Source organism: Nilaparvata lugens, chromosome 5 (assembly GCF_014356525.2).
Source record: "Nilaparvata lugens isolate BPH chromosome 5, ASM1435652v1, whole genome shotgun sequence".
Taxonomy (NCBI): Eukaryota; Metazoa; Arthropoda; class Insecta; order Hemiptera; family Delphacidae; genus Nilaparvata; species Nilaparvata lugens.
Window position 1 is genome coordinate 64647140 of NC_052508.1, and position 24105 is coordinate 64671244.

Sequence of the window (24105 nt, forward strand, 5' to 3'; positions counted from 1 at the left end):
CATCTAAACTTACCAGCTGTAATAAACACGTCACTCTGTGATAAAATTGTTTACTGGTATTAAAACGGCAGTTTCAAGCACATAGGAAGTTTGTATTGAGATGTGAATGGAAATATTGATTGTCAGATAAATTTCATGATTCACCAAATAAAGTCAAGTGTGACATGAGATACATTGACTTTTTGGCGGTACGAAGTTCGCCGGTTAAGCTAATACTGAATAAAACTACATAAAATTGGTCTCCCATTCATATTTTATTAGTATGGTAGTATGGATATAATATATATAATTACAAACGTTATATATTTGTACAAAATTTTTCGTTGTTTTTAGACAAAAAATATAATAAAAAAATAAAGTAAGTTTCGTATTCAACTCCTTTCAATGTTATGCCGATTGTTTGCGTTACAATCAATAATGAAATTTTGGAGCACTATTCTCACAAAATATCTAGACCCTTACTGACCCTTTGTACCAAAATAGAATTATTCCGTTACATTTGTTTTCATTTACAGCAAGAAAAACGCAGATTTTGGGCGTATCTTTCAAAATTCTAGATTTCTAACTGAACATGCCTGTCAAATTTGAACGTTTTTGGTCCAGTAGTTTTATTCTGAGTGATTGAGTTCAATTTTTCTTTTATATGAATGGAAATTTGCCACTGAATTCAGGAAGGAATACAAACATGGGAAGGAATTTAAGGAATATATTCATGCAAAAGCAAACAATATTATTTTCTTCTGTTTCAATTTTATAATTTCATAGAATATAAATATGATTCTACACTTAAATAATACAATGATATAGATATAATTTTCAGTGAAGGCATTAATTGATAGATGATAAACTTATGTAAATATTGGCGTTTACATAATAAAACTAGTAATATTTTACAAAACTATAAAGTGAAATGCACTCTATTTCTTGATGAAATAACAGCATTGAAAGTTGTGATTTTTTTATCATAATTAGGATAAATAGAAATCTATGATGCTTGAATGATGTTAATAAATTCTTAGGGCAGATTTAGATTGGTTATTTTTGTGATAATGTTAGGAAACCGTTGATGGATTCGCATTGTTGTTGTTGATAGAATTACGTTAATATCATCAGAGAAATATCCTGAAATTCCTGAAGAAGTTGTTCGATCTTTCCACAAACAAAAGACCTTCATGAGGAGAAATTTCTTAATAAGAATAAAAATAAGAGGAAGACTACAACGACGCGAGAAAAAGTAAGAGAAAGTACAAAAAACTCATTTGAAATAGTATGTATTGAAACGAATCATGTACTCAAACGATTTCTTTTAGACTCGCCAGTAACATTCATAGGATTTTTATTGAAAATTTGTTTTGATATTGTTCCAAAGAGGATAAAATTCTTAAGAATTTTGATGTCATTCACTTCTCTGTAGTGTTGATGGTTAATTTGCTATGAGGGCTCAAAGTTAGTCATTTTTACGTTTGAATACATGTTAAGCCGGGCCGAGAGGTCGCAGCATGACGTCACACCATAGCCAGCTGCGTTCTCCACGCTTCTTATGGGATCAAGGCAACCTTCTACACACTATTCTTGGGATAGAACTACTTATCGAAAAATCCATGTAACTGGTATGGAGCTACCACTTACTTCTACAAATGAAAAATTTTTTGTGTAATGCGATTTTTACCGGGAAAGAATAAAAGTGCTACTGAAATCCATCAAGAGCTGTGTAGTGTGTCAAAATTTGGAGAGAATGGAAAAAATAGTGGAACTCAACTCTGGAACGGTCCTCGTAATATGAATGATTGCCAGTAATATGCGAATTTTAAAGATGATATTATAAAATAAAGAAAAATCGCAAAAAACTAATATTCGATAATAATATCACTCACCTGTTCCTCAAGATCTCTTATTTCGCGGACAATGGCTCCATTTTCCTCCACCATAGCCACCAACTCCCCGAACTCAGAGTGCAGTTTTGCCAACATTATGTACGCCTTTTTAGACGACTCATCGCGTTTCGCATCCTACAAAAATAAGGAGTTCCAATCCAAATCACCAAATGACGTCAAGTTTTTTTACAACAAACAGTCAATAAATTATTACATAAGTTCTCCCTCAACATCTGTCATCAACCCCAAAAATCTTCACAAGATATTGATCTCTGATATAAATAACTATATAATCATAAAATGGGTGGCATTTATGCTTTATCAGATAAGATAGATAGTTACTATCGATAATTCACAGTATGTATCGATACTAACATAAGATGTAATTGAATGCGCTTTGCACTAGATTGAATAAAATGATGTTCTAGTGAGTCTGTTATGGAAGCTAATTATTACATTAAGCATATTATGTGAATAAGGAATATGTGTATGTTTTCTCTAAGCAGTTCAGTCACTATATTCATTGATGCTTGCAAAATATACTGTAGTTCTGATTGTTTAGTATGTTGTTTGGATACATATAACTTACTAGAACCAATTTTCGCATGCTGAATTTCCTTGTGCTGAATAAGGAGTGTCTCAAAAAACTTGAATTTGAGCTGATAAAATTTTCAATAAAATTAAATCATTTACACCTGTCTATCTTCAATAAGTACTGAGTTACAATCTTCCAAAAATGAGTCAAATTTTGATGAATTTCAGTTTTTGATCAACAATATCTTCTGATTGCTACCATCTAACTGTATAACTCAAAATTCCTCTGGGCGTAATTTCATCCTCTATAGCATAAGATACAGATTTTGATATATACTTTGAATGCACTTTAAAATAGCAAATTTCTTCACTTTCGAAAAAACCCAAATTTCTAGCTTACTTCATTGTCCTCGCATAGTGAATCCGCGTAAGTATAAAGGTTCCTAAAATAATGTTCCATTAGAATTATTTGATGCACTCAATTTTAGTATGTCCAAGAGGTGAAGGGCGTATAAGGTCACTTAGCGATCAAAACTTACAAATAACTTTTGACATACCGATCTGAATAAGAAAATATTCAAATTTTCAAATAAAATGTGGAATCAAATAGAAAAGAAAAATAGAATAAGTGAATTTGAAATATGGTATTACCCTGAATATAAGATCATCAGCGACGGTGAATGATCTTTCCAGTTTCCCGGATTCGTTATTGATGTCTTTCTGTAACTGTTTGGTATCTTTTACAATTTTATCAATATCCTCTTTCTGTTTTCTAATATTACCAATTATTTCCATAATTCGCCTCGTATAAGCTGGCCTGTAAAGTAAGAAACCCGATTAATAGGCTATACATTGTACTATTGTACTGATGACAATTATTTCAAATCTAACATTCTGTTATAAGTAGAATCCAGTAGCATAATATTAGTAACATTAACCTGCAGATAACGTGCACTTGACTAAGTATTCAAATTCTGGAAAATGAAGGTATTAAGTTCTTTATTAAAAAATGAAAAAGTGGAAGTGGAATTGGTTGCAAGTGTAGTAATTAGATGAATATTACCATAGAGAAAAGGTAGCATAAAGATATCCCATGGCATAGGTCATTTATGTCTCAAATTTCAAGCCTGTTTTTTGTTAAATGAAACCTATTACTGTCAACTACTTTCTAATGTCTATTATTATTGGACAATTGGCTTGAGTTAACAGTGTAATTTGGAAGATAAACGCCCTATTCCATGAGATTTCTTCTTATGCTATATTTCCTGTATGGTTGTAATTTTATTATGGAAATAGACAGAGAAGAGAGAAATATTGAATTTATATTCATAAGTCCGGTTTTTATAATTGTGCTATCTTTTCTCTGTGATATTACCATATACTATGGTAACCATAATATAGTATACTACAGTAGTATAATTATTATAACCATATAATTATAGTTTGGGTAATAGATATAGTTATAGATTTTTTGTTTTTTTTTGTATTAATCTGTTGTAGCATAAATTTGTATTGATTTGATGATAACCTCGACACATATATTTTATTATACAGGATCTTTCTAAAAGATGGACCCATTTTCAAAAACTGGTATTCATTAAAGTAAAAATGCAAAATGGAAAAAGAAAGTTTCAAAGTTTTTTTAATACATTACAAGTGTTCAATGTGGCCTCCGGCTACTGCATGGCAAACATCTACGCGGTAGCCAAACTCGTCTCACACGCGAGAAAGCGAGGGTCTTTCTAAATGATGGACCCATTTTCAAAAATTGGTATTTATTAAAGTAGAAATGCAAAATGAACAACCTTCATACCAATGGAAAGAGAATGGTTCAAAGTTTTTTTTAATACCTTACAAGTGTTCAATATAGTCTCCGGCTGCTGCACGATCTGCGGAACCGTATCACTGCTGCCGTGCACTCAATAACACCAGATACGCTTTCTCGCGTGTGGCACGAGTTTGGCTACCGCGTAGATGTTTGCCATGCAGCAGCCGGAGGCCACATTAAACACTTGTAAGGTATTAAAAAAAAGGTTGTCCATTTTGCATTTTTACTTTAATAAATACCAATTTTTGAAAATGTGTCCATCATCTAGAAAGGCCCTGTATAGTGTGGTATCATTTTGAAACTTTGAATATTGCTATATTATTTCTATAAACATCATATTTCATTTATTTGCAATACAAATGAGACTAATGTAATAACATTGGTAGATAAAATAATAGGGTAGTCCTTGTGCTATTTTTCTTCCAAATTTGTAGGTGACACAGTCCAAGATGAGGTTAGAATTTCACGTGTACAATTTTCACAAAATTCTAGTCCAAAATAGACATGAAAACTATAAATATTGAATTTAGATGGCTTGAATTAATAAATTGATTAGAAATATTACACTCAATTACCACTTTCTCATATTATTGAAAATGTATGAGAAAATAATATGTAATGTTCCTGAATTTATGAATAAGCTCTTCTGGATGTGTCGTCCAACATCCAGAGAAATTAATAAATTATTATTTTATGGTTATAATTTTATTATGGGAATGGACAGTGAAGAGAGAAATATTGAATTAACATTCTAGTATATACAATAGCTATATATCCTTGGAGTAGACAGACCTACATACTATCATAGACTAAATAGTCTTGAATCTGTGGAGTAGTCTACGTAGTAAAGAGTTAACTTGCTATAGTGAGGTCCACGTTATAATGACAGTATTTGATCAACTTTGGTTTTGCTATCCTTGTCTATCATTTGACTAAGCCAGTGGTAATATCCTTTTCTAGGTCCACAACGATGCCAATTATGTTTTTGACAGTGTAGAAATATAATTGATTAATACAGAGAATCGGCATCGCTATTCTTTTATCTTTATCCACTGCCATTATAACGTGAACCTTACTATAGTAATATAATTTAATAAAAGTAATGTATATAAATTATTCTATTAAACCCGGTTTTTATTATTGAGTTATCTTTTCTCTGTGATATTACCTTGTTACGATATCCTTGGGCAATTTTTCAATGTCTTCTTGCAGTCTTGTTTGGAATGTTTCTTTGTTGCGCAGTTGATCGGCGAGCTCTCTCAGCTTCTCTCTCATCTCTCTCGTCGTCTCTTGTTGTCTCACGCTCTCCGTCTAGCACCCAAAAATTTTAAATATATTAAAACGAAAAAATGCAGCTACAAAAACAATAAACTTACATTGTTTACATCAAATTTCTATGAATATTAAATCATTAAAATGAAACAATCAGCTAAAAAAAACAATTATTTCTATTATGTAAATCAAATTTCTATAAATATTCAATCATTCATTACATAGTCAAATATATTTCAATTTCCAGCCTTTTATCTAGCATACAATTCAGTATAGATTGCATGCCAAACAGCCGCTCCACTCACTTTGAGACTCACAGAGACCAAACCATGTTCTTCCGACTAATTTCAAAATTGGAAGAATAAATAAATAATAAATAAATAAATGTTTATTTCCCAAAAAAAAAACTAAAACTACAACATCAATTACACAAAATATTAGATAAATTACAATATTACATACAATAGTTAGTTACAAAAAATTCTTATAATGTGTCCTCTACTTGTTTAGTTTTTTCTGTGTGAAAATTGACCTACTCCACTATGGCGTACCATGTTCTAGAGTATAAAATATAATTTAATCATTTCTGAAAAACTTTTTCGCTATCACCACCCACAATTATTCTTTACCAAAAACGTTTCTAGCATGTACAAATTGCATCTTTTCTTGTCAAAATTACTCTGGTCCGGTTGCACAAAGACCTGTTGAATTTTAATCATTATTAATTTCCACAAGAACCAATCAGAGAAGGCTTTTCTGAGAAGAAACCTTCTCTGATTGGTTCTCATGGCACTTAATCGGGATTAAAATTTAACATATTCTTGTGCAACCGGGTGTCTGACTAACATATTATTCATAAATGAAAGAAGAAGAAGTACTATGGAACGGGAAAAAATATTCAGAAACCAATGGTAGGGAACATTATTCCCGTCGTTTTGAAATGAATTATTACATTATGACTACATTTCATGATTCTGAAAGACGTAATCCTCAAAAGAAGAAACACATTTTTGCAGTTTTATTGAGAAAAATGAATTTTCTTATGTTAAGTCAATTACCAATTCCCATTCTGCAATACCGTAATATGGTGGATGAAAGAATGCATACAGATCTGTGGATCGACTGGAAATTCGAAGAGGTCGTACGCAACTTCATACAATCTGGCAACGCTGATATTATGTTGTGAAAGGCTCAAGTCTCAACTTGTATTACTCTATAGACTATTTTATTCACTAGATCACTGGAAAATTGTTGTTCTCTATATTGTTTTTGTTTGTTTAGCCTTGGATTATAGAAATAATTAATGATTCATAATACTCACATTCCTACTAGCAATGCGTTTCCTAGCCTCCCGATAGCTTTCAATTAGAGGCGCCCTGTGCTTCTCCCACTTCTCAGCCAGTGTTATCATGCGCTGAACCGAAGCTTGCAGCATTGCTTCCAACTTTGCAATGTTGGCATCACTGTCCGGCAGCAGATCCACCGTTTTCTGTCTCATTTCCGAGTCTCTTTTGCGCGCTTTTGCTATTTCCACTTCTTTCTCTGTCTCTTTTCCAATCTGCAATCACAATAAAATACATCTTTTCAATCACGCCAAAAATATTTTATCAAACAAATTTTGTTTTGAATTTCCTATTATTCGTCTACATTCGTATTTTGAATTAGTCTCCTTTTTATTATGTAATGTTTGATGTACTTTAGTGATGATTCTGATATTGATGTAATGTTTTGTGTGTAATAGTAATAAATTGAATTGAATACAGTGAGGAAATATACCTATTAACAATCAAGACAAAAATATTGTATCAATCATATCAGGTTTCGGATTTTTATTATTACCTTCATTATTTATTAATAGACATTTTTTTCCGAAAAACGTGACATTTTTCCCGAAAAACGAGTTTTTTCATTTCTTTATTTAGATTATGTGGCTTACCCTTTTATTCAGGATTTTTATCAAGGGATTTTATTATTGAAATAGTTTTACAAGAAAGCACTAACCGGGATAGAAAAACTAAGGATACTCCTTGTCCTATTTCTCTCTCAAATTGAGGTAACGTTATAAAAGTCCGAAATAGGGTTATGATTTCACTTTTCTGTAATTTAGTCCATTTACACTAAAAAGCTAATAATTTTGAATTTAGACAGTTGTAAAACTGGTTAAAAACAGAAATCTTATACTCGAATCATCAATATAAAAAATGTGCGTAATTTTACAAAGTTTAGAGCCAGATTTTCCATTCTAGCAATATAACATTTTTTTATCAATCTATTATGAACAATTTGAATAAAGTTCTCACTGGAGTAGCTTGGTAGTGCAAGGTCCACGCCGTATCAAGCGAAAGCGGTAACTTTACGTTGAAAATGAATGCCTGTACTTGGCTTTTTGGCATTTCTTCTAATAAAGGAAGGTGGATTGGATGTAGAAGAAAATCATGAATAATGAATGCTATTTGACTAATATTCTTGTCAATAAACTCCTCTGGTTGCAATTCATTGGCAATCAGAGTAATTATTATTATTATTAATGAAATAAGAATTCATCCAATGTCAACAATGTCATGAAGATGACGTCATTGGTGTTGGAACATGTATGTAATTTTACAATAAATTGGTAATATTTCTGACAACATCCCAGTGTTTTTATTATGGATAGATGTTATAACATCTCACCAACAACAGTATCTGGATAATTCATGCCATTTGACTTATCAAACGAGTAGACACTCACTAAAAACATCTCATGAATACAATTTATAATTCTACAAGTATTCATTTCAATAAGTTGATTTGAATTTTCTAATAAATAAAATCTTATGTTATTTGGTAATCGACACTAAACGAACGAATATTGATGTTAAAGCTTACATTGACTAGTTTGGCATTGAGAGTTTTCGACAAAGTTTTCAGTTCATCAATTTTCTCCCTCAATTGTTCTATGGCAACCCTCTCCTCTTCCATTCTTTGTTCTTCACTTTTTGCATCGGCTTCCGCTTCAACATGGCTGTCCATTGATTTTTGCATTTGTTCACTTTTCGGCGGTTCACTTTTCGCTCTTAGATTTTCCTGGAACAAAAGTTGAAAGTCAAATTCTACCAAACATTCTCTTGTCTAGTATTATGCGCATTATAATTTTCATCACGATATTATGTGTTACCTCACACTGTTAGCATCCTTTTAAAAAGTAGAAAGTGAAATAGCCTACAAGTTGATTTAGACTGTAGTATAAATTTGAAAAGAGACATTTTTTGGGATGGCTTTTTGTGCCTTCTCATATAAGTATTCAGAAAGAAGAGAAATAATTTATTACACTGCAACATATGTATACTAATGCAATATGATTGTTTATATTGTATGCAACCGTTGTGTTACATACTAATGCAACATAATTGTACAAGATTGAATAAAAAAATGAATTTCTTATATTTTTTTTCATTTGTAAAATAATACCATAATACCCTTTTGAAAAAAATTTAATAAAAAGTAAAAGTTAAAAATATCACCAATTACGTTTTAGAGTGTTATATACGTTTTTAGAATTTATAATGAATATAATCAAAGCTAACAGTTGAAAGGGAAGCTTACTACTGCATTGGTGATTTATTGATGTCGTCGAGTTATTCAAACAAATATGTTGTGGTGGAGTCATATTCAGACAAAATTATTAGGAGAGCGTAAATAAATACAATTATTCGACACCACAGTAGTAATTACAACATGTTATAGACAATAACGACAAATAAAATGGTAGAGTGGTCATCACTGTCCAAACTTCACTACGTCATCGAATAGAAATCAATCTAACTTAGTGATAATTGAACTCACACTGCGATGCACCAGCTTCTCCCTGACCGCCAGCCAGGACATGTTCTGGGGCCTGTGATTGGTGGCCTCCCTGCCACCCCAGCAGGCCGCCACCCCTGAGGGGCCAGTCGGAGTGCTGACTAGGCTGTTTGCCCCTCCTCCACCCACCAGGCCACAGGCGTTCTCCACCAATAGCGAAGGCGCCAGCAGTTGTCTCACTTTCAACTGCTCGTGAACAAACGGCAGCTCATTCACACAGTAGTCTCTCCACGCTGCCACATTTAAACACAATTATCACGAAAAACTAAATAGATGTATTTTTTAATAAATAATATTAATTTTAATATATATATTTTCAATTAATATGGAAATAACAACATAGAACCCTTTTTCAACTTTTACATTATTAGTTCCAGCTTTCCAGCCATTTTAAAATGTTTTTTTTTCCAAATCAATATAATTTTATTATTCAACACCACAGTAGTAGTTACAACAGCTAGTACAAATGGATAAATAAATAGATTGGATGAAAACGACTTTACGTTATCAAAACAACTGGTTTATCAAACATTTTTTCAGATACTAGTTCCGGTTGATACACCAGTCTCTAGTATACTCAACTCAAAACCATAAAGAAAATATATCGGATATAAAAGATATATTTATATATGACAGAACGTAGACTTTATATTAGATTGTTTTTTTTCCTTTAAGGCTGCTTCTGAATATAAATAAAAATATAAATCTAAGTACCCTTTTTAAAATTATTTTGTCACATGTTTCCAACTTTAAAATGAAGAGCCAACTGGAAGGATGACTTCTTGTGGTGTGGAGTCGAGATGATAGGTTGTCGTGACTGTAGACGACAATCTGTACCCTCATAAATATATAACATTGCCGTCAAGTTGTCACCCCGACAGCTTGTCACCTACTGGACCGAGGTGCCAACTTGTCATAACCGTAAACGACAACCTGACACCTCACACCCTCGCGTCAGAGTGACCCCCCGACAAGTTGTATTCTGCTTAGGAAGTAGAAAAGTTGACGAGGACGGCTCACGTCGACCTGTCCCCTCAAAACTGGTTTTAAAAGGGGACAGGTTGACGGGGTGTCAAGTTATCGGGGTGACACATAGTCGCCAAATAATGCTATATAATGTTTAGGCTATATAATGCCATTATCAAACAATAATAATTTATTTTTACAATGGCATTATATATAGCCGAAACATGTTGTGAAAAAATAATTTTTAAAAGGGTAGGCCTACTTCGATTTCTATTTTTATTTACTTCATATTTAACTTTCAACACAGAACCATAGAGAAAATATATAAAATATAAAATATTTATCTGACAGAACATAGACTTTATAGTAAACTTTCAACACAGAACCATAGAGGAAATATATAAAAGATGAATTTATCTGACAGAACGTTGGCTTTCTATGACACTTTGAACAAGTTGAAATAGATTACCTTGTGGAGTGCAGTCGCGTTTCTGTCCAGGCAACGATATTCCCGTCTCGAGAGGTTCGGCTAGAAATGGAATGTATTCGACGGCGCCCCTACTTCGCACCCATGGCCTCGCCAACGATGCCTTCAGACATTCGCCGATCTGTTGGCGCAGAGTTAGCACTCCGTCTGCCGACAAATAATAATTGTCACACAAAATTATCAACAAAACAACTGTACATACACTATGTCTGCAACTCTATAGTGCACATGTACATGAGAAGAAATTTTGATAAGAGCAGTTTTGGGCTGAGCCAGTTGCTCTCTCCTATCTCTCTTATCATTGCTATATTATTTGTTATTGCTTTAATAAATGAATAATAAATTACAGTGAATGAAAAGGAAGAGGAAGAAGAAGATGAAGAATACACTGAAACCTTCTTCTTTCAGCTCATTTTTAATCTTATCCTCTTCTTCTCACTTCTTTTACTTGTTCTCTTCAGTTATCCTCTCCCAAACGCCATAGAAATCTTTGGAATAGAAACAAATAAGTAATAACAATATAGTAAAAGAGTAAATTCGTATGGCTCATGTTGGTGGGGATTCCATTGCGGGAAAGTCCCAACGCCTGAGTATATAATTTAATTTGAAGTTGCTTTCCATGACGAAACACTATATATAATAACTTTGTTGAAGTTCTGACACTGTGTTACTAGTAAATATTTGAAAAAACATTTGATGATGAAGCTGATGAAGCTCCTCTTCAGGAGTGAAATGCATTCCTCAAGACTCCAAAAAAGTAAGTGTTTTTTCAAATATTTACTAGTAACACAGTGTCAGAACTTTAACAAAGTTATATAATTTAAGCCGTCAATGGGCCTTACGACTGTCATACTTCAGCCGGAACCGACAATTTAACGTGCCCATCCGATAACACGGGAGTGATCTGGTTAAAAAACTTTTGGTAACAATATAGTTAAGAGACTAGACACGCCTCGTGACATATCTATCTCCGTCTACCCATACCTGATTGGTCGTCAATTCGAAATGTATCTATGGCTGAATTCAGCCATACTTGACTTGTTTGTTTAAGAAATTTAGAAGTACATTACTTCTATTAAAGTACTATACATTCATATGATTACATAAATTATACAACTATACATCTTATTATCTACGGTCACATAAATCTACATTTTCATGGTTGAATAATCACTTTTATTTTTAGGGCTACTGAAAATATTGAAACATAATATATCACGTACCCTTTCATTTTATCACAACTCATATCTTGTACTTGTAAATAGAAGGGTACTCGATACATTCTAATTTCTTCCAATATTCTGATTGCTACGTAAAACATAGTTAACATTCATATCTATGGCCACATAGATGCATTGTATGTCATGAATACACAAGTATATTATCTGCAATCAATCTAAACACACAAATTTCATAAAATATGCTTTCAGAATAATCAACTATGATGAATGATTGATGAGTTATAGAAGGCACAGACAAGCATTACATTATTTGAAGTTGACAAGAAAGATAGGTAGGGTGATGAATATATCAATTTGAACCTATTAATACTGACCATCATCTTGAGATGTTCCTTTATCAGAATCTTTGGGTAATTTCTCTATAAGGAAAACAAAGATTTTACGGAGCTCTGCTTCGCTAGGGTAAAGAAACGTTTGGTATCCCATTTCCCCATTGTAGCCAAGTTCCTGAAACAAAAAAAAACAGTTTAATTAATGTATTTTTAAAATAGAACAATTTTAAGTTGAATTATTGGATTGAGAAAGATGCCGTTAACAATATACAATCTTGAATAAAGAAGGGAGACAAGCATGTAGTGAGGTTTACTTTAAACTGTAAGCATACCTTACAAATGACACCACAGCTTCCCATTCCGACAGTCTCAACTAAACTGAAACCTTATATTGGCATTACTCTTTAGAGATAAAAAAGAAAACTTCATGGGATTGATTGAGTACTTTATTTACGTAGATTACAATATATACTGGCTTATACACTTATATACAATAGCTTACAATACAGCAAAATTATAGATGAATTTACATAATGGAGACTAAGAAAATAATTATTGAACTGTATATGATATGAAAAAGCAATTTGTAATATAATAACTATAATGATATTGTTATGCATCTACATAAATTGGCGGACATATCAATGTCCATTCTTTGGAAAGAATATTAAAAATATCCTCCCCACTAACTCTCTACCAATTCTGAGAGTTTAAAGTGAATCTCACTAGCCTATAGATTTAAGTGACTCCTTGATATAATGACGGCTAGTTGCACGAAAATCCAATCAAATTCAACCACCTTGTCATCGAACGGATTCAATGAATCACAAACCGATCAATGATCAAATGTGATACCAATGCAATAACGTCGTTCTACGGTGATTAAGTTCATGGAGTGGATTCACCTGTCGAAGAGTATCTTCTTCACTGCTATCAGTATATTCCACGTGGTACACGTTCCTCAATTCTCTAGGAAATTTGTTGAAAAGCCGTATGGCTCCTGATGGGTAGGTATTGTACGTACTTCTCAATAGACTTGATCTATGACTGTGACTACAGTCAACCCCACGAAAATAGTCCGATTTAACTTGGAACGTCTGAGTACCACCTCACTCCTCCCCCCACCAATAGACGTTGTCGTATAAATTGTCATTTATAATCAACTCTTGGCAACATTGCATTCTAATCTGTTCCAATTTCCATCGGACTATTTTCGTGCGGTTGACTATGGCATGCTGACCGATTTCTCACCGACATGAGAAATCTTTATCTTTCATAGGCACCAAAGGTACCGGCCGACAGATCAACTGTCGTGTCATTGAAAGCATTGCTCCCACACATGTCGGCCGACATCGCTTTGTCTTCGATATTTTTGAACATGATTTTGAACGGTACTATGGGTTCAATAAGAAAGTTACAAAATTGAGCCCAAGCAGCATTAAAAAAGTGGGTCGATTTCGATAAGATACTCTAAAACGGATCAGCTATGTCCAACAATGTGTCGTGACCATAAATGTTGTCCGACAATCGATGAGTGTTAAAACAAGTGTCGTCACAAATTCGGTAACTGTGAAAACGGCCACTGACTATTCTGCATGAATAAAATAGTCTGCAGATTTGGCAGACGGCTTTCTACCTTTTCCATTCTACCTTTTGACTTATAATATAACAGTATAAATAGTATAATTGATAAGGGAATAATAAAAAAACCTACTTACCAAGCAAGCTTCGGCAATGGTTGTCCCAAGCCTAAATCTCGCCGACATGGATTGAGGTAGAGATGTTGGAAGACCTAGTTTTGGTGTAACAATTACATCCAAACATTTAACGGCAGCTTCAACAACCAGTTCGGTTGTAAATTGTTGTAAGCTCTTAATTTCATCGTCGATATCACTGAGAAATCAATTTAAAAATATTATTATTTGGCGCTGTAACTAGAATACAGGTAACCTAGTAACATATAAGATTTAAAAAACCAACTAGCCAAATGTAATTACAACTCAAATAAACACATAAAATGTGTTTTAATAAACGTATAAGAGCAGCCAAAGATTCATAAAACCATTAATAATCATAAATCGTGAGTTTATACAAACCAAATATTATGGTACAGACTCTGCGGTAGGCGGTAGCCCAACTTACAGTAAAAGATTACCTTCGTATAAAATATAATATTATGTTTTTATTCGAAGTTTGTTTCCAACAAAAATTTAATAGAGTTTGATGAGTAACGCCTAGTAGCAATAGTATATCAATTTAAAACTTACAATTCCTTAAATAATGTAAATATAATATCAAACTTACCATCCAACATCTTTCAGTGAATGTATAATTATTTTATCTACTTCCTCCATACCCAAAACTTCTACATGAATCTGGTATTGGCTATCTTTATAATAAAACTGAGCAAAGCATTATGTAATACCGGTATTTTTTACTATTATTATAATTTCCAATAATTTCTCCTCAGTTCTCGGAACTTTTTAAGGTTATGTTCATTTAGTAAATTGTCAAATCTGGGTGAGTCGACTCTAAAGTCGACTTTGGTTTTTTATCGGGAATCGACTTGCAATCTGAGTCGATAAAGTGTTGCAAAAGTCGATTCTTGGAAAACTACTGGAAAAGCGGTAGTACAAAAAATAATAAATTAAAGTCCAAGCGCTTTTCCTCAGAAAGTTTTTGACAACATAATACTATTATACATTCCGTTTCTGACGGAAAACAACATTAAAAAATGAAAACTACCATTGTTGCTGTCCAAAAATTCTTAATGACAGCTAGAATTCCTAGAATTTATTACCGGTATAAAACTAAAATATATAATTTTTAGATAATAATTATATAGGTACGTAGTAAGATAATATTGCAAATAAAATTCAATTCTATTTTCATAAATATTAATTCATTTGTCTAAAAAATAAATTTTATTCTTTAGACAAATGATTGCCCTCGTTTCTATAACTGCATAGGCCACTATGCAGTTATTTATACTTGCTGAAATGCTGAATAATTAAACTCCAGGCGCTTTTCCTCAGGATTAACGCTTTTTCCTTGGATAAACCAAGTTTTTAGGCCCGGTTGTACAAAAGCAGGTTAAATTTTAACAATAATTAATTCCAGGAGAACCAATCAGAGAAACAGATTTATCAAAAAGGCACCTACTAGTCATCTTACTATCAGTTCTTCTGTTCTTGCATTGCTGGATGCTGGATGTATGGCGGGAAGCATGCTAGAGTGCAGTTAGATCAAATCTCACAATAGAAAAATTCATCCTTGTTCATTTTTCACTTATCAAGTCAAGTGAGATGACAAGATAATATCAGTTTGGAATCGATGACTAGACTGTAAGGCTATGTACACATGGTAGCGTCGTACCGCGCGGTGCGACGCGCGTCCAAAATTCTGCAGTTGTACACATGCAAGCGTTTTATACGCGGCGTCCACCTCCAGTTTAGCAATGGAAGTTGAAGAGGTAACATATATGTGGCTTGTGTATCGTAGATATAAAGCGAGAAAACGAAGGCAAAGAAACTATTGCGTTCACCCTATTTTGACCAATAGATTAACGCATGGTGCTTTTGTGACACTTTACCCTAACTTGAGGAAATACAAACCCAAATTTTTTAACTATTTGCGAATGTCGATTTCATCTTTTGACGAGTTGTTGGAGATTGTAAAAGACGACTTGACATCAAGTTCTTGTTCTGTTCTTGTAATCAGGACTCGCCATATCCCATATGACACGTCGACTTTTTACTTCTTCCATAAACAATTCTGTGTCAAAATTGTTCATTTCCATGGCTGCACATTGAACAGAGTTGCTGTAAAATCACTACACAAAACAAGTGAACTAGATCAAAACTCGCATCCGACTGCTCTCATGTGTACAGTCCAACTGTCTGTAGTGTACTGGGAACTGCGCTGTCGCCGCGCGGTTCAGGTTGAAAGTCTGGGCGGCGCAGTGCGCGGCGCGTCCAGATTTGAGTGAGCTGTGCATGTGGACACTGCCATTATCTCCATTGTATATCGCACCGCGCGGTCGGACGCGCGTCTCAAACCGCGCGGTGCGACGCTACCATGTGTACATAGCCTAAAGATTTGAATGAAGTTAGTGTTATAGTTTGGTGTTTTAATTTCTCTAAATTCAAAATGTTTAGCTTATATTTATATATTTTTGGACGAAAATTGAACTTGAACGTTTTACAGTAGAAACATAACCTATTTTTTGGATATTTTATTAATTTATCAAAATTGGGAATGGAATAGATTTGGGCCAAGCCTGTTGTTCCTTCCTAATCATATTTATATGATTTGTGATTCTGTCCACGAATTAATAAATAATAATAATAAATGAATAAGTTGAATAAGAAGAATCAAGAATTACGTTTGAAATTTCTATTTACAAAAACTTTGTAATTCCAAATCAAACTTCAATTTCTTATTGTTTTCTTGCATCTTAATTCGTTTTCTCAGCGTTTACAAAAAAATAACCGAAAAATGTTTAAACTTGATCCAGAGAAGCTCAACAAATGACCTGATACAGATTTAGATATAGTTTTATTCTGATATATAGTTTTCATCCCTTTTATCACACCCCAAACATATTTTTCAAAAGAGTTCTCCTGCTACTTTTCCAATGTGTTACTCCAATGAGCGCTGGAGTTTAAGAATGTGTTTATTCTGAATAGACTAGAAAAAAACAGACGGTAAGTATGCCTACTGAGGATCTCCATCCTCATTCAATGGTTCCACTTATAAAGGACAAACAGTTTTCATGAAGAGTTTTTTAAGCTCTCAATTTTGTTCAGGCGAATCCAATATATTTCTCATTTGATTATTCTTGACAATCTTACCTTTTATTCTATTTAAATAGTTCCAATAATACATCTCTATAATATTGCTATGAAAAGATTGGTTTCATACTTTCATTTTTCATCAGCTTGAATTGTTTTTCATTTTAACCCTTGTTTTCAATTTTGAAATACATTTCTCTTCAATTATTGAAAACTTTGAATTGAACATTTTTAACATTTATATCTTTCAAAATATAATCTTGACACTTACTTGAAGTTCTTATTTTTTCAGTTTATCTCATTTCTAGAAAACATTTCCACTTTGGTTTTCTGCAGTGAACTTTCAGAGCTGGTATTTCTCAAAAAGGCACTTCAGAATGGATTATGATCATGTAATTAATTATATAGCCTGGTTTGAAATAATTAATATTAATGTTTCATTCCGAACTACAAATGAAAGCTACAATAAAAATCAAATTCTAAATCATTTCACACATAAATGCATCTAAAAAATCCATTTCTCTCTGTATGTTTTCAAATGTTGATTTATGGTGAGCTATTCAACCTAGATTTTCATCAGTGAAGTTCAGAGAAATATACGATTTTCATTATGGGAAGCGTTATACAGAGTGTTTCAGAAGTAGTGTCGAACATTTTAGGGTATTGTTCCTGGATGATAGGAAACTCCAAATGTCGTATTTTAGGTGTCCAAAACTCAGCGGTTATCCTTATAGCTGCCATTTTGTTTTTCACTTGGGAATTTTTATCTCAAGAATGAAATGATGTATTGATCTGAAATTTGGCATGAATGAAGAATGGCATGCTATGAAGACTCAACTTTAGAAAATAAAATAAAAAAATTTCGATGTAAATTTTCAAAATGATGGCGGCCATTTTAAATTTTTGATGGCAAATTTCACGAAAACCGTTCACTTTACAGAAAATTACAGGGGACAAAAAATTAAGCAAATTTTATCAAAATTTCAAAAATACCTTATTCATGAAAATTGGTTGGAGAATAACAGAGAAATTAATTTCTTTCGTATTGCATGCATGACCACTTTTCTCAATTTAAACATCAATATTAAATTTTCAATTCCAATTGTATTCAAGATGAAGCTTTGAAACTCGGTATGGCTCCATCCAGCTGATTTTATGCAGTACAAAAATAATTGATTTCTCTGTTATTCTCTGACCAATCTTAATAGTTAAGGTGAAGGTATCCTTGAAATCTTGATAAAATTTGCTAATTTTTTTGTCTTCTGTAAATTTTCTGTAAAGTGAACGGTTTTCGTGAAATTTGCCATCAAAAATTTAAAATGATTTTTATTTTATTTTTTAAAGTTGAGTGTTTATAGCATAAATATTCATGCCTAATTTCAGATCAATATACATCATTTCGTTCTTGAGATAAAAATTCCCAAGTGAAAAAACAAAATGGCAGCTATAAGTAGGATAACCGCTGAGTTTTGGACACTTAAAATACGACATTCGTAGTATCCTATCATCCAGGAACAATACCCTAAAATGTTCGACACCACTTCTGAAACACTCTGTATAAGGGATTACTTATATAGTCCTAAAATAAAACAATCTCAAGTTTTCTCTGACATAGGATTTTTCTTTAGCTGTCTTGGGGAGTTCACGATTTGGCTATAATTTCAATGTAAATAATTGGAATGACTTCAATTAGGTCTACTTCTTCGAATGTAGTTTTATTTTTCATTATTACAAAATAAATTCAGTTAAGGTACTTCTTATTGATCTAACAAATCAAGTCCAGTATTTTTATTAATACATGTCTCGCGTATAAATACATAATGTCAGATCATAATATTTACATAGATTAGCTGTCACAATAATATCAAGAAGTATTTTCTTATTATAGAGTTACATGTATAATAAAAATGATTATGAATTGTGGTCAGGTGAATCTAGATAAGTCATGAAGAAGTAAAGTAGAAATCTCGCTTGTTAGAAATTTCGCTTGTTAGGTACTTAAAATCATTGAAAAATATATTTATAACATTTGAAATTTTGGAAACATGTAAAAGATGACCAATAAACTTCTTGTATTTAGTTAATTCAAGTATATAATTAACCTAGTTGTATCTACTTTATTTGGTAATAAGTTTTCATTCCATCTTGTTTTGAAAACCAGTTGCTTATAGCCTATGTTGGACAAGATCGCACAAGCTCTCCTTTTCCCAATTTATCTAGCGAATAGTAATCAACAACTACATCGATTTATCTTTTGTATTAAACCATGATAATTCATTTTCAATTGTCATTGCGCATCCATCAATTTCAGATTCCATCAAACTGCGATTATTAATTCACTTGAAATTTTATAAATTTAAGACTATTAGCAGGTTTTTATAATATACTGATGATGCTAGTCTTCATATTAAAAAAATAAAATAAAAGTATTATTAAACAATCTGATATTGAACTATATCTAATATCTATTTATTCATATACAAAGACAATGCAGGTAAAAACAATAAATATTGCTAGATAACAATATGACTGCCAATTATCTGTTGCAATTTTAATTTGATTTGTCAAACTGTAAAATCAATTTCATGACTCAGCTAAAATCTTATGGGATCTCCTCCAATGAGATCCACTTTTAACTGTCAGCATCATGTTATTTACAAGGGATGCTGACATTTCAAAGTGAAACCCACACCTTATCATCAAACGATAAAATATTAGTAATCTTTTGCGAAGACAATTTTTTACCTCCTTCCATTCAACTGGGCCTGATCAATGATCATAATTGACAGCAGGAGATCAAACTGATCACCAATAGCCTGATCAAACTGCACAATGATTATATTGCATATATTTCTGATAGTAGGGAGTAGAACTTATTCTAATAAGCTATCTTCAACATGTGAAAACTAATGTTATTCACTATACGATATTCATACAACAACAAAAAATACACTATAGAATGGTTATTGTATTATAGTGGCTTTGGTTAGACTTGTAATCACTAAAGTTACTTTATCATCATCATATTCGAACAATCTAACACAAATTTAAAAAGTATTTTACGGTTGGGACTTGGGATTGTTAAAATCAGTAGTACATTTATATCTATACAAAAATTTTATATTCAACACATGTTATTATCGTACCCTACTACAGCGGTTTATCTATTTTCTGTATAGGGCTACTTTCATGGAAATAGAAATAAAAATAAAAATCGTAGTACCCTTTTTTGAAATATTTAATTACAACATGTTTCGGACATTGATGCCATTTTCAAGTGATATGAAATAAATAAATGTCCTTTATTTATTTAATATCACTTGAAAATAGCTTCAATTAAATAAATAAAGGACATTTATTTATTTCATATCACTTGAAAATGGCATCAATGTCCGAAACATGTTGTAATTAAATATTTCAAAAAAGGGTACTAAGATTTTTATTATTCTTTCTATTTACAGTGGTCTAGTAGGTACATTGAAATTATTTTTATCAACTAATATTTCTGTCCAGAATGGTGTAGTAAATTCCAGTACCTACATTTTACTATCAAACTGCAGTTTTGTCACTCATTATATACAATTAAATTTAATGTTACCATCGTACAACAGTGGTTTTAATTATTGTACTTGTTTAAACTGCAGTTCATTATTATCATAATATCATGTCATTAAAATACAATAATGTTATACAATGTTACAATCATACTGCAGCAGTTAATACATCAATATCATTATTGCTATACATTAGTAAGATTCACTTGCGATTTTGGTTGTCAAAGTATGGTTTAATGAGAAGTATTGATGTCATTCATAATTTATTATAATAAATTATTTTTATTATAATAAAAAAATAATTTATTATAATAAATTATGAATAGCATCATGCTTCCTATAGCCTTATAATTCACACTGTTAACAAGCTTCTGTTATTGCTATCAAATAGGTTGTGTGAAAAGTGAATCTTACTATACCTTACTCGCCTACATGCTTTCTCTATGGTTTTAGTACATTATATTAATATAATTTGTAAGAACTAATATTTGTCCTGAGCGGTGTAGTGTATTTCAGGAACAGTTCCGAATCCCTTCTGCCAGTGCCTGGTCCAGTAATGGTCCTCCATGGCCACCTGGGATGGTGACTTCACATCCCGGCAAACCGTCACGCAGTAGATGAGGCTGCCGATCAGGGTCAGGAAGCCGAATACTAGGAACACGATGCCCAGGATCCTGACGAAAAAAGTAATGTTAAAATTCAAAGATTCAATTCTATTCATTCATGGAAAGGCATATTTTAACAAAATAATAGTGTAACAATAATATACACCGGCTAGAAGCATTTGAGATGTGGGCTTATAGAAGAATTCTCAGAATAAGCTGGACTAGCAGAACAACCAGCAAGGAGTATTAAGAAGAATGGGAAAGGACAAAGAAATCATGATCACCATCAAAATCAGGAAACTGCAATACCTGGGTCATGTAATGAGAGGAGAGAGATATACACTTTTGCAAAACATCATACAAGGAAAGATGCAAGGCAAAAGAAGTATAGGAAGAAGACGGATCTCCTGGTTAAATAACTTGAGACAGTGGTACAACAGTAGTTCCATTGATCTGTTCAGGGCGGTTGCCTCCAAAATCAAAATTGCCATGTTGATAGCCAACCTTCTTAAAGGAGACGGCACATAAAGAAGAAGAAGAATAATATATATACACCGTACCTAATGAATATATTAAATAGGAAAGACTGGAAAATTATCAAATCCATAGATTTTTATTAAAAGTAGAAAGACCGAATTCGGTTGTTACACCATTATCAATCTCTGGTAAACTTAGTTTAAACTGAAACTCGTCAGTTTCGGACCGGATTCGGTTTGCTACACCATTAACAATATCCGGTAAACTTAGTTTAAACTCAACCATTATTAATCTCTGGTGAACTCAGTTTAAACTAAAACTCAGTTTACTAGAGATTGATCATAAATAGTGATACAACCGAAACAAGCCTTTTTATACTTTCAAAAGAATCTTTAGTTTTTACAATTTTTTCATAACTACACAGAAAGAGATAATGAATATAATCCCTGTGTGGATGATTTGTTTGTGTGCAGGGAGGATCTGAATTCAAAGACAATTTATTGTAGAATATATTGTCCCGGAAGGTACCGTATTCAATGAGCTTATATTTCACCCATTACCCATTTTTCTATTAAATTCAATTCTGATCTAAGTTCAGCAACAATTCTCGTTGATCTTCTAGAACTATCATAAAAAAGTGCTTCGAACACATGCTCATCTCAGGAACATGAGAATTGAGAATATATATGAGAAGAGAGCAAGGTTGAGATTATCACATCCAGCAAAGACACATATCTTGAAGATTTTTCACTTTATTGTTAATTTTTAAATTGTACTTTCTTTTGGAATTGTACTTAATGTGAACTGCACTTTATTATACCTTACACATCAGGAATGCTTTTTGAAATAATAAGATTTGATTTGATAAAGTAAATACTTTTAGAAAAACACTCTGGTCAAGAAACTGACCTCCTGGAATATCTATCTATATGTGTATTGAGAGTTTCGGAGGTTTAGCTCACCAAACGAGGAGTGGTTCGAAGAACTGTATGACAATGACGAATCCAAGTGTGACTAGAATTAATCCGAGGTTGAGGAGCAGCATGAGGCAGCACATGCCTTTCGTGTGCGGGCAGAAAGGGTTGGGTGCCGACATCGTTTCTACAACCACCTGAAATAACAACAAATCAGTTTTACTAAGAAGTAGGCTTACCTAATTTGATTTCCGTACAATAAAATTGATTATTGAGGATATGGATGGCACAATCAAGAAGAAATAGCATAAGTGGAAAATATCCAATGTTTATGAACCAAATTTCACTATTATGTCAAGCAGATTATTACTATCTTGGCAGGGTGATGGAATAAACCATCAATAAGTAGCCTTATTAAAATGAATAAAGAAAAAAATGATAGATGAATAAATTATTAAACCATGTAACATCTTAAATCTGGGTAGATGAAAAGCCCTAACAGAAATAGTAATAGGTCTAAAAATAAAGTAATTGGCTAATATCGCCAAGCAGATAATAATCAAGATAAGATAGCATCAGCTTGTTCTGGCTAAATGGTACAAGAACTTAAAAAGGATTTGAAGAAAGTTTACTACTCATAAATATATTATTTATAAAATATTTGAAGATTGAGGTTATGTAGAAGTATTCACGGATCGGTGACCTAGAGATCGATCAAACCGAAGAACGTAGAATCTGACCAAAACCCCTTGGCAGAGCTTTATTGCAATCAGACGGTGTGCAATGTGAAAAAACACCCGTCCACGTGGCTAATTATTAGTTAGCATGGAATTAATATTAATATATATAATATTAACTAGCATGCAAAGAGCATAAATAAAAACCAAATAAAAATAATTTAATGTATTCAGGAAATAAGAGTTACCAGGCGCATGAATACCTAATAAAATTTGCATGCACCAATAGTAAAACGGCAGTTAATAGGCGGCAACTGTAGGCCAATTCAAAAATATTTATATATATTTATATAATTGTAGTAGATTTTGTGTAAAAATTTGTGTAATCTATGTTATCAATATGGCTCGAATGCAAAGAAATTATTAATCATATAATCTAAGCAATATTTTGGCATTTTTGTAAGATCTATTTGAATTTAATGGCGGAGGATTGAGATATTTAAATTTTATGCTAATTTGAAAGTCGGAAAGAGGATCTGTAAAACTTGAGAAGGAAGAACCAGCACTCGCCAGCCAGATGCCACCATAAGAGGACCCCAAATATTTTAGAGCGAAGTACCTTACTAATGATTTTGTAAAAGTTAAAGTTAAAGTAAATTATTAAATTTCTTAAAAGACTTCGTGATGCTATTGTGAAGCAGAAGTCATTTTTCATTTTAATTAAATTTATAACCCCTTGGAGGAGACGATTCCGGCTACCATATTCCC

The 24105-nt window shown here is 32.4% G+C and overlaps 2 protein-coding genes across 2 annotated transcripts in view; both read right to left on the minus strand.

The window, feature by feature from the left end:
• Positions 1-1847: 1847 nt before the first annotated feature.
• On the minus strand, positions 1848-14834 carry LOC111054645 (coiled-coil domain-containing protein 22 homolog). Its single transcript, XM_039429578.1, has 10 exons — positions 14622-14834; positions 14036-14210; positions 12360-12492; positions 10787-10951; positions 9334-9584; positions 8377-8574; positions 6830-7066; positions 5405-5547; positions 3060-3225; positions 1848-2009 (listed from the first exon to the last, which is right to left on the minus strand). The coding sequence occupies exons 1-10, from the start codon at positions 14669-14671 to the stop codon at positions 1848-1850; spliced, it is 1680 nt and encodes a 559-aa protein (XP_039285512.1). The 5' UTR covers positions 14672-14834.
• A 5758-nt stretch (positions 14835-20592) lies between these two features.
• LOC111054651 overlaps positions 20593-24105 on the minus strand; it is a 96292-nt gene continuing 92779 nt past the window's right edge. The window contains exons 7-8 of the mRNA XM_039429028.1: positions 22709-22857; positions 20593-21338 (exon numbers count right to left, since the gene is read on the minus strand). Coding sequence (XP_039284962.1) covers positions 21146-21338; positions 22709-22857 — 342 coding nt within the window. The 3' untranslated portion in view covers positions 20593-21145. The remainder of the gene's footprint in view (positions 21339-22708; positions 22858-24105) is intronic.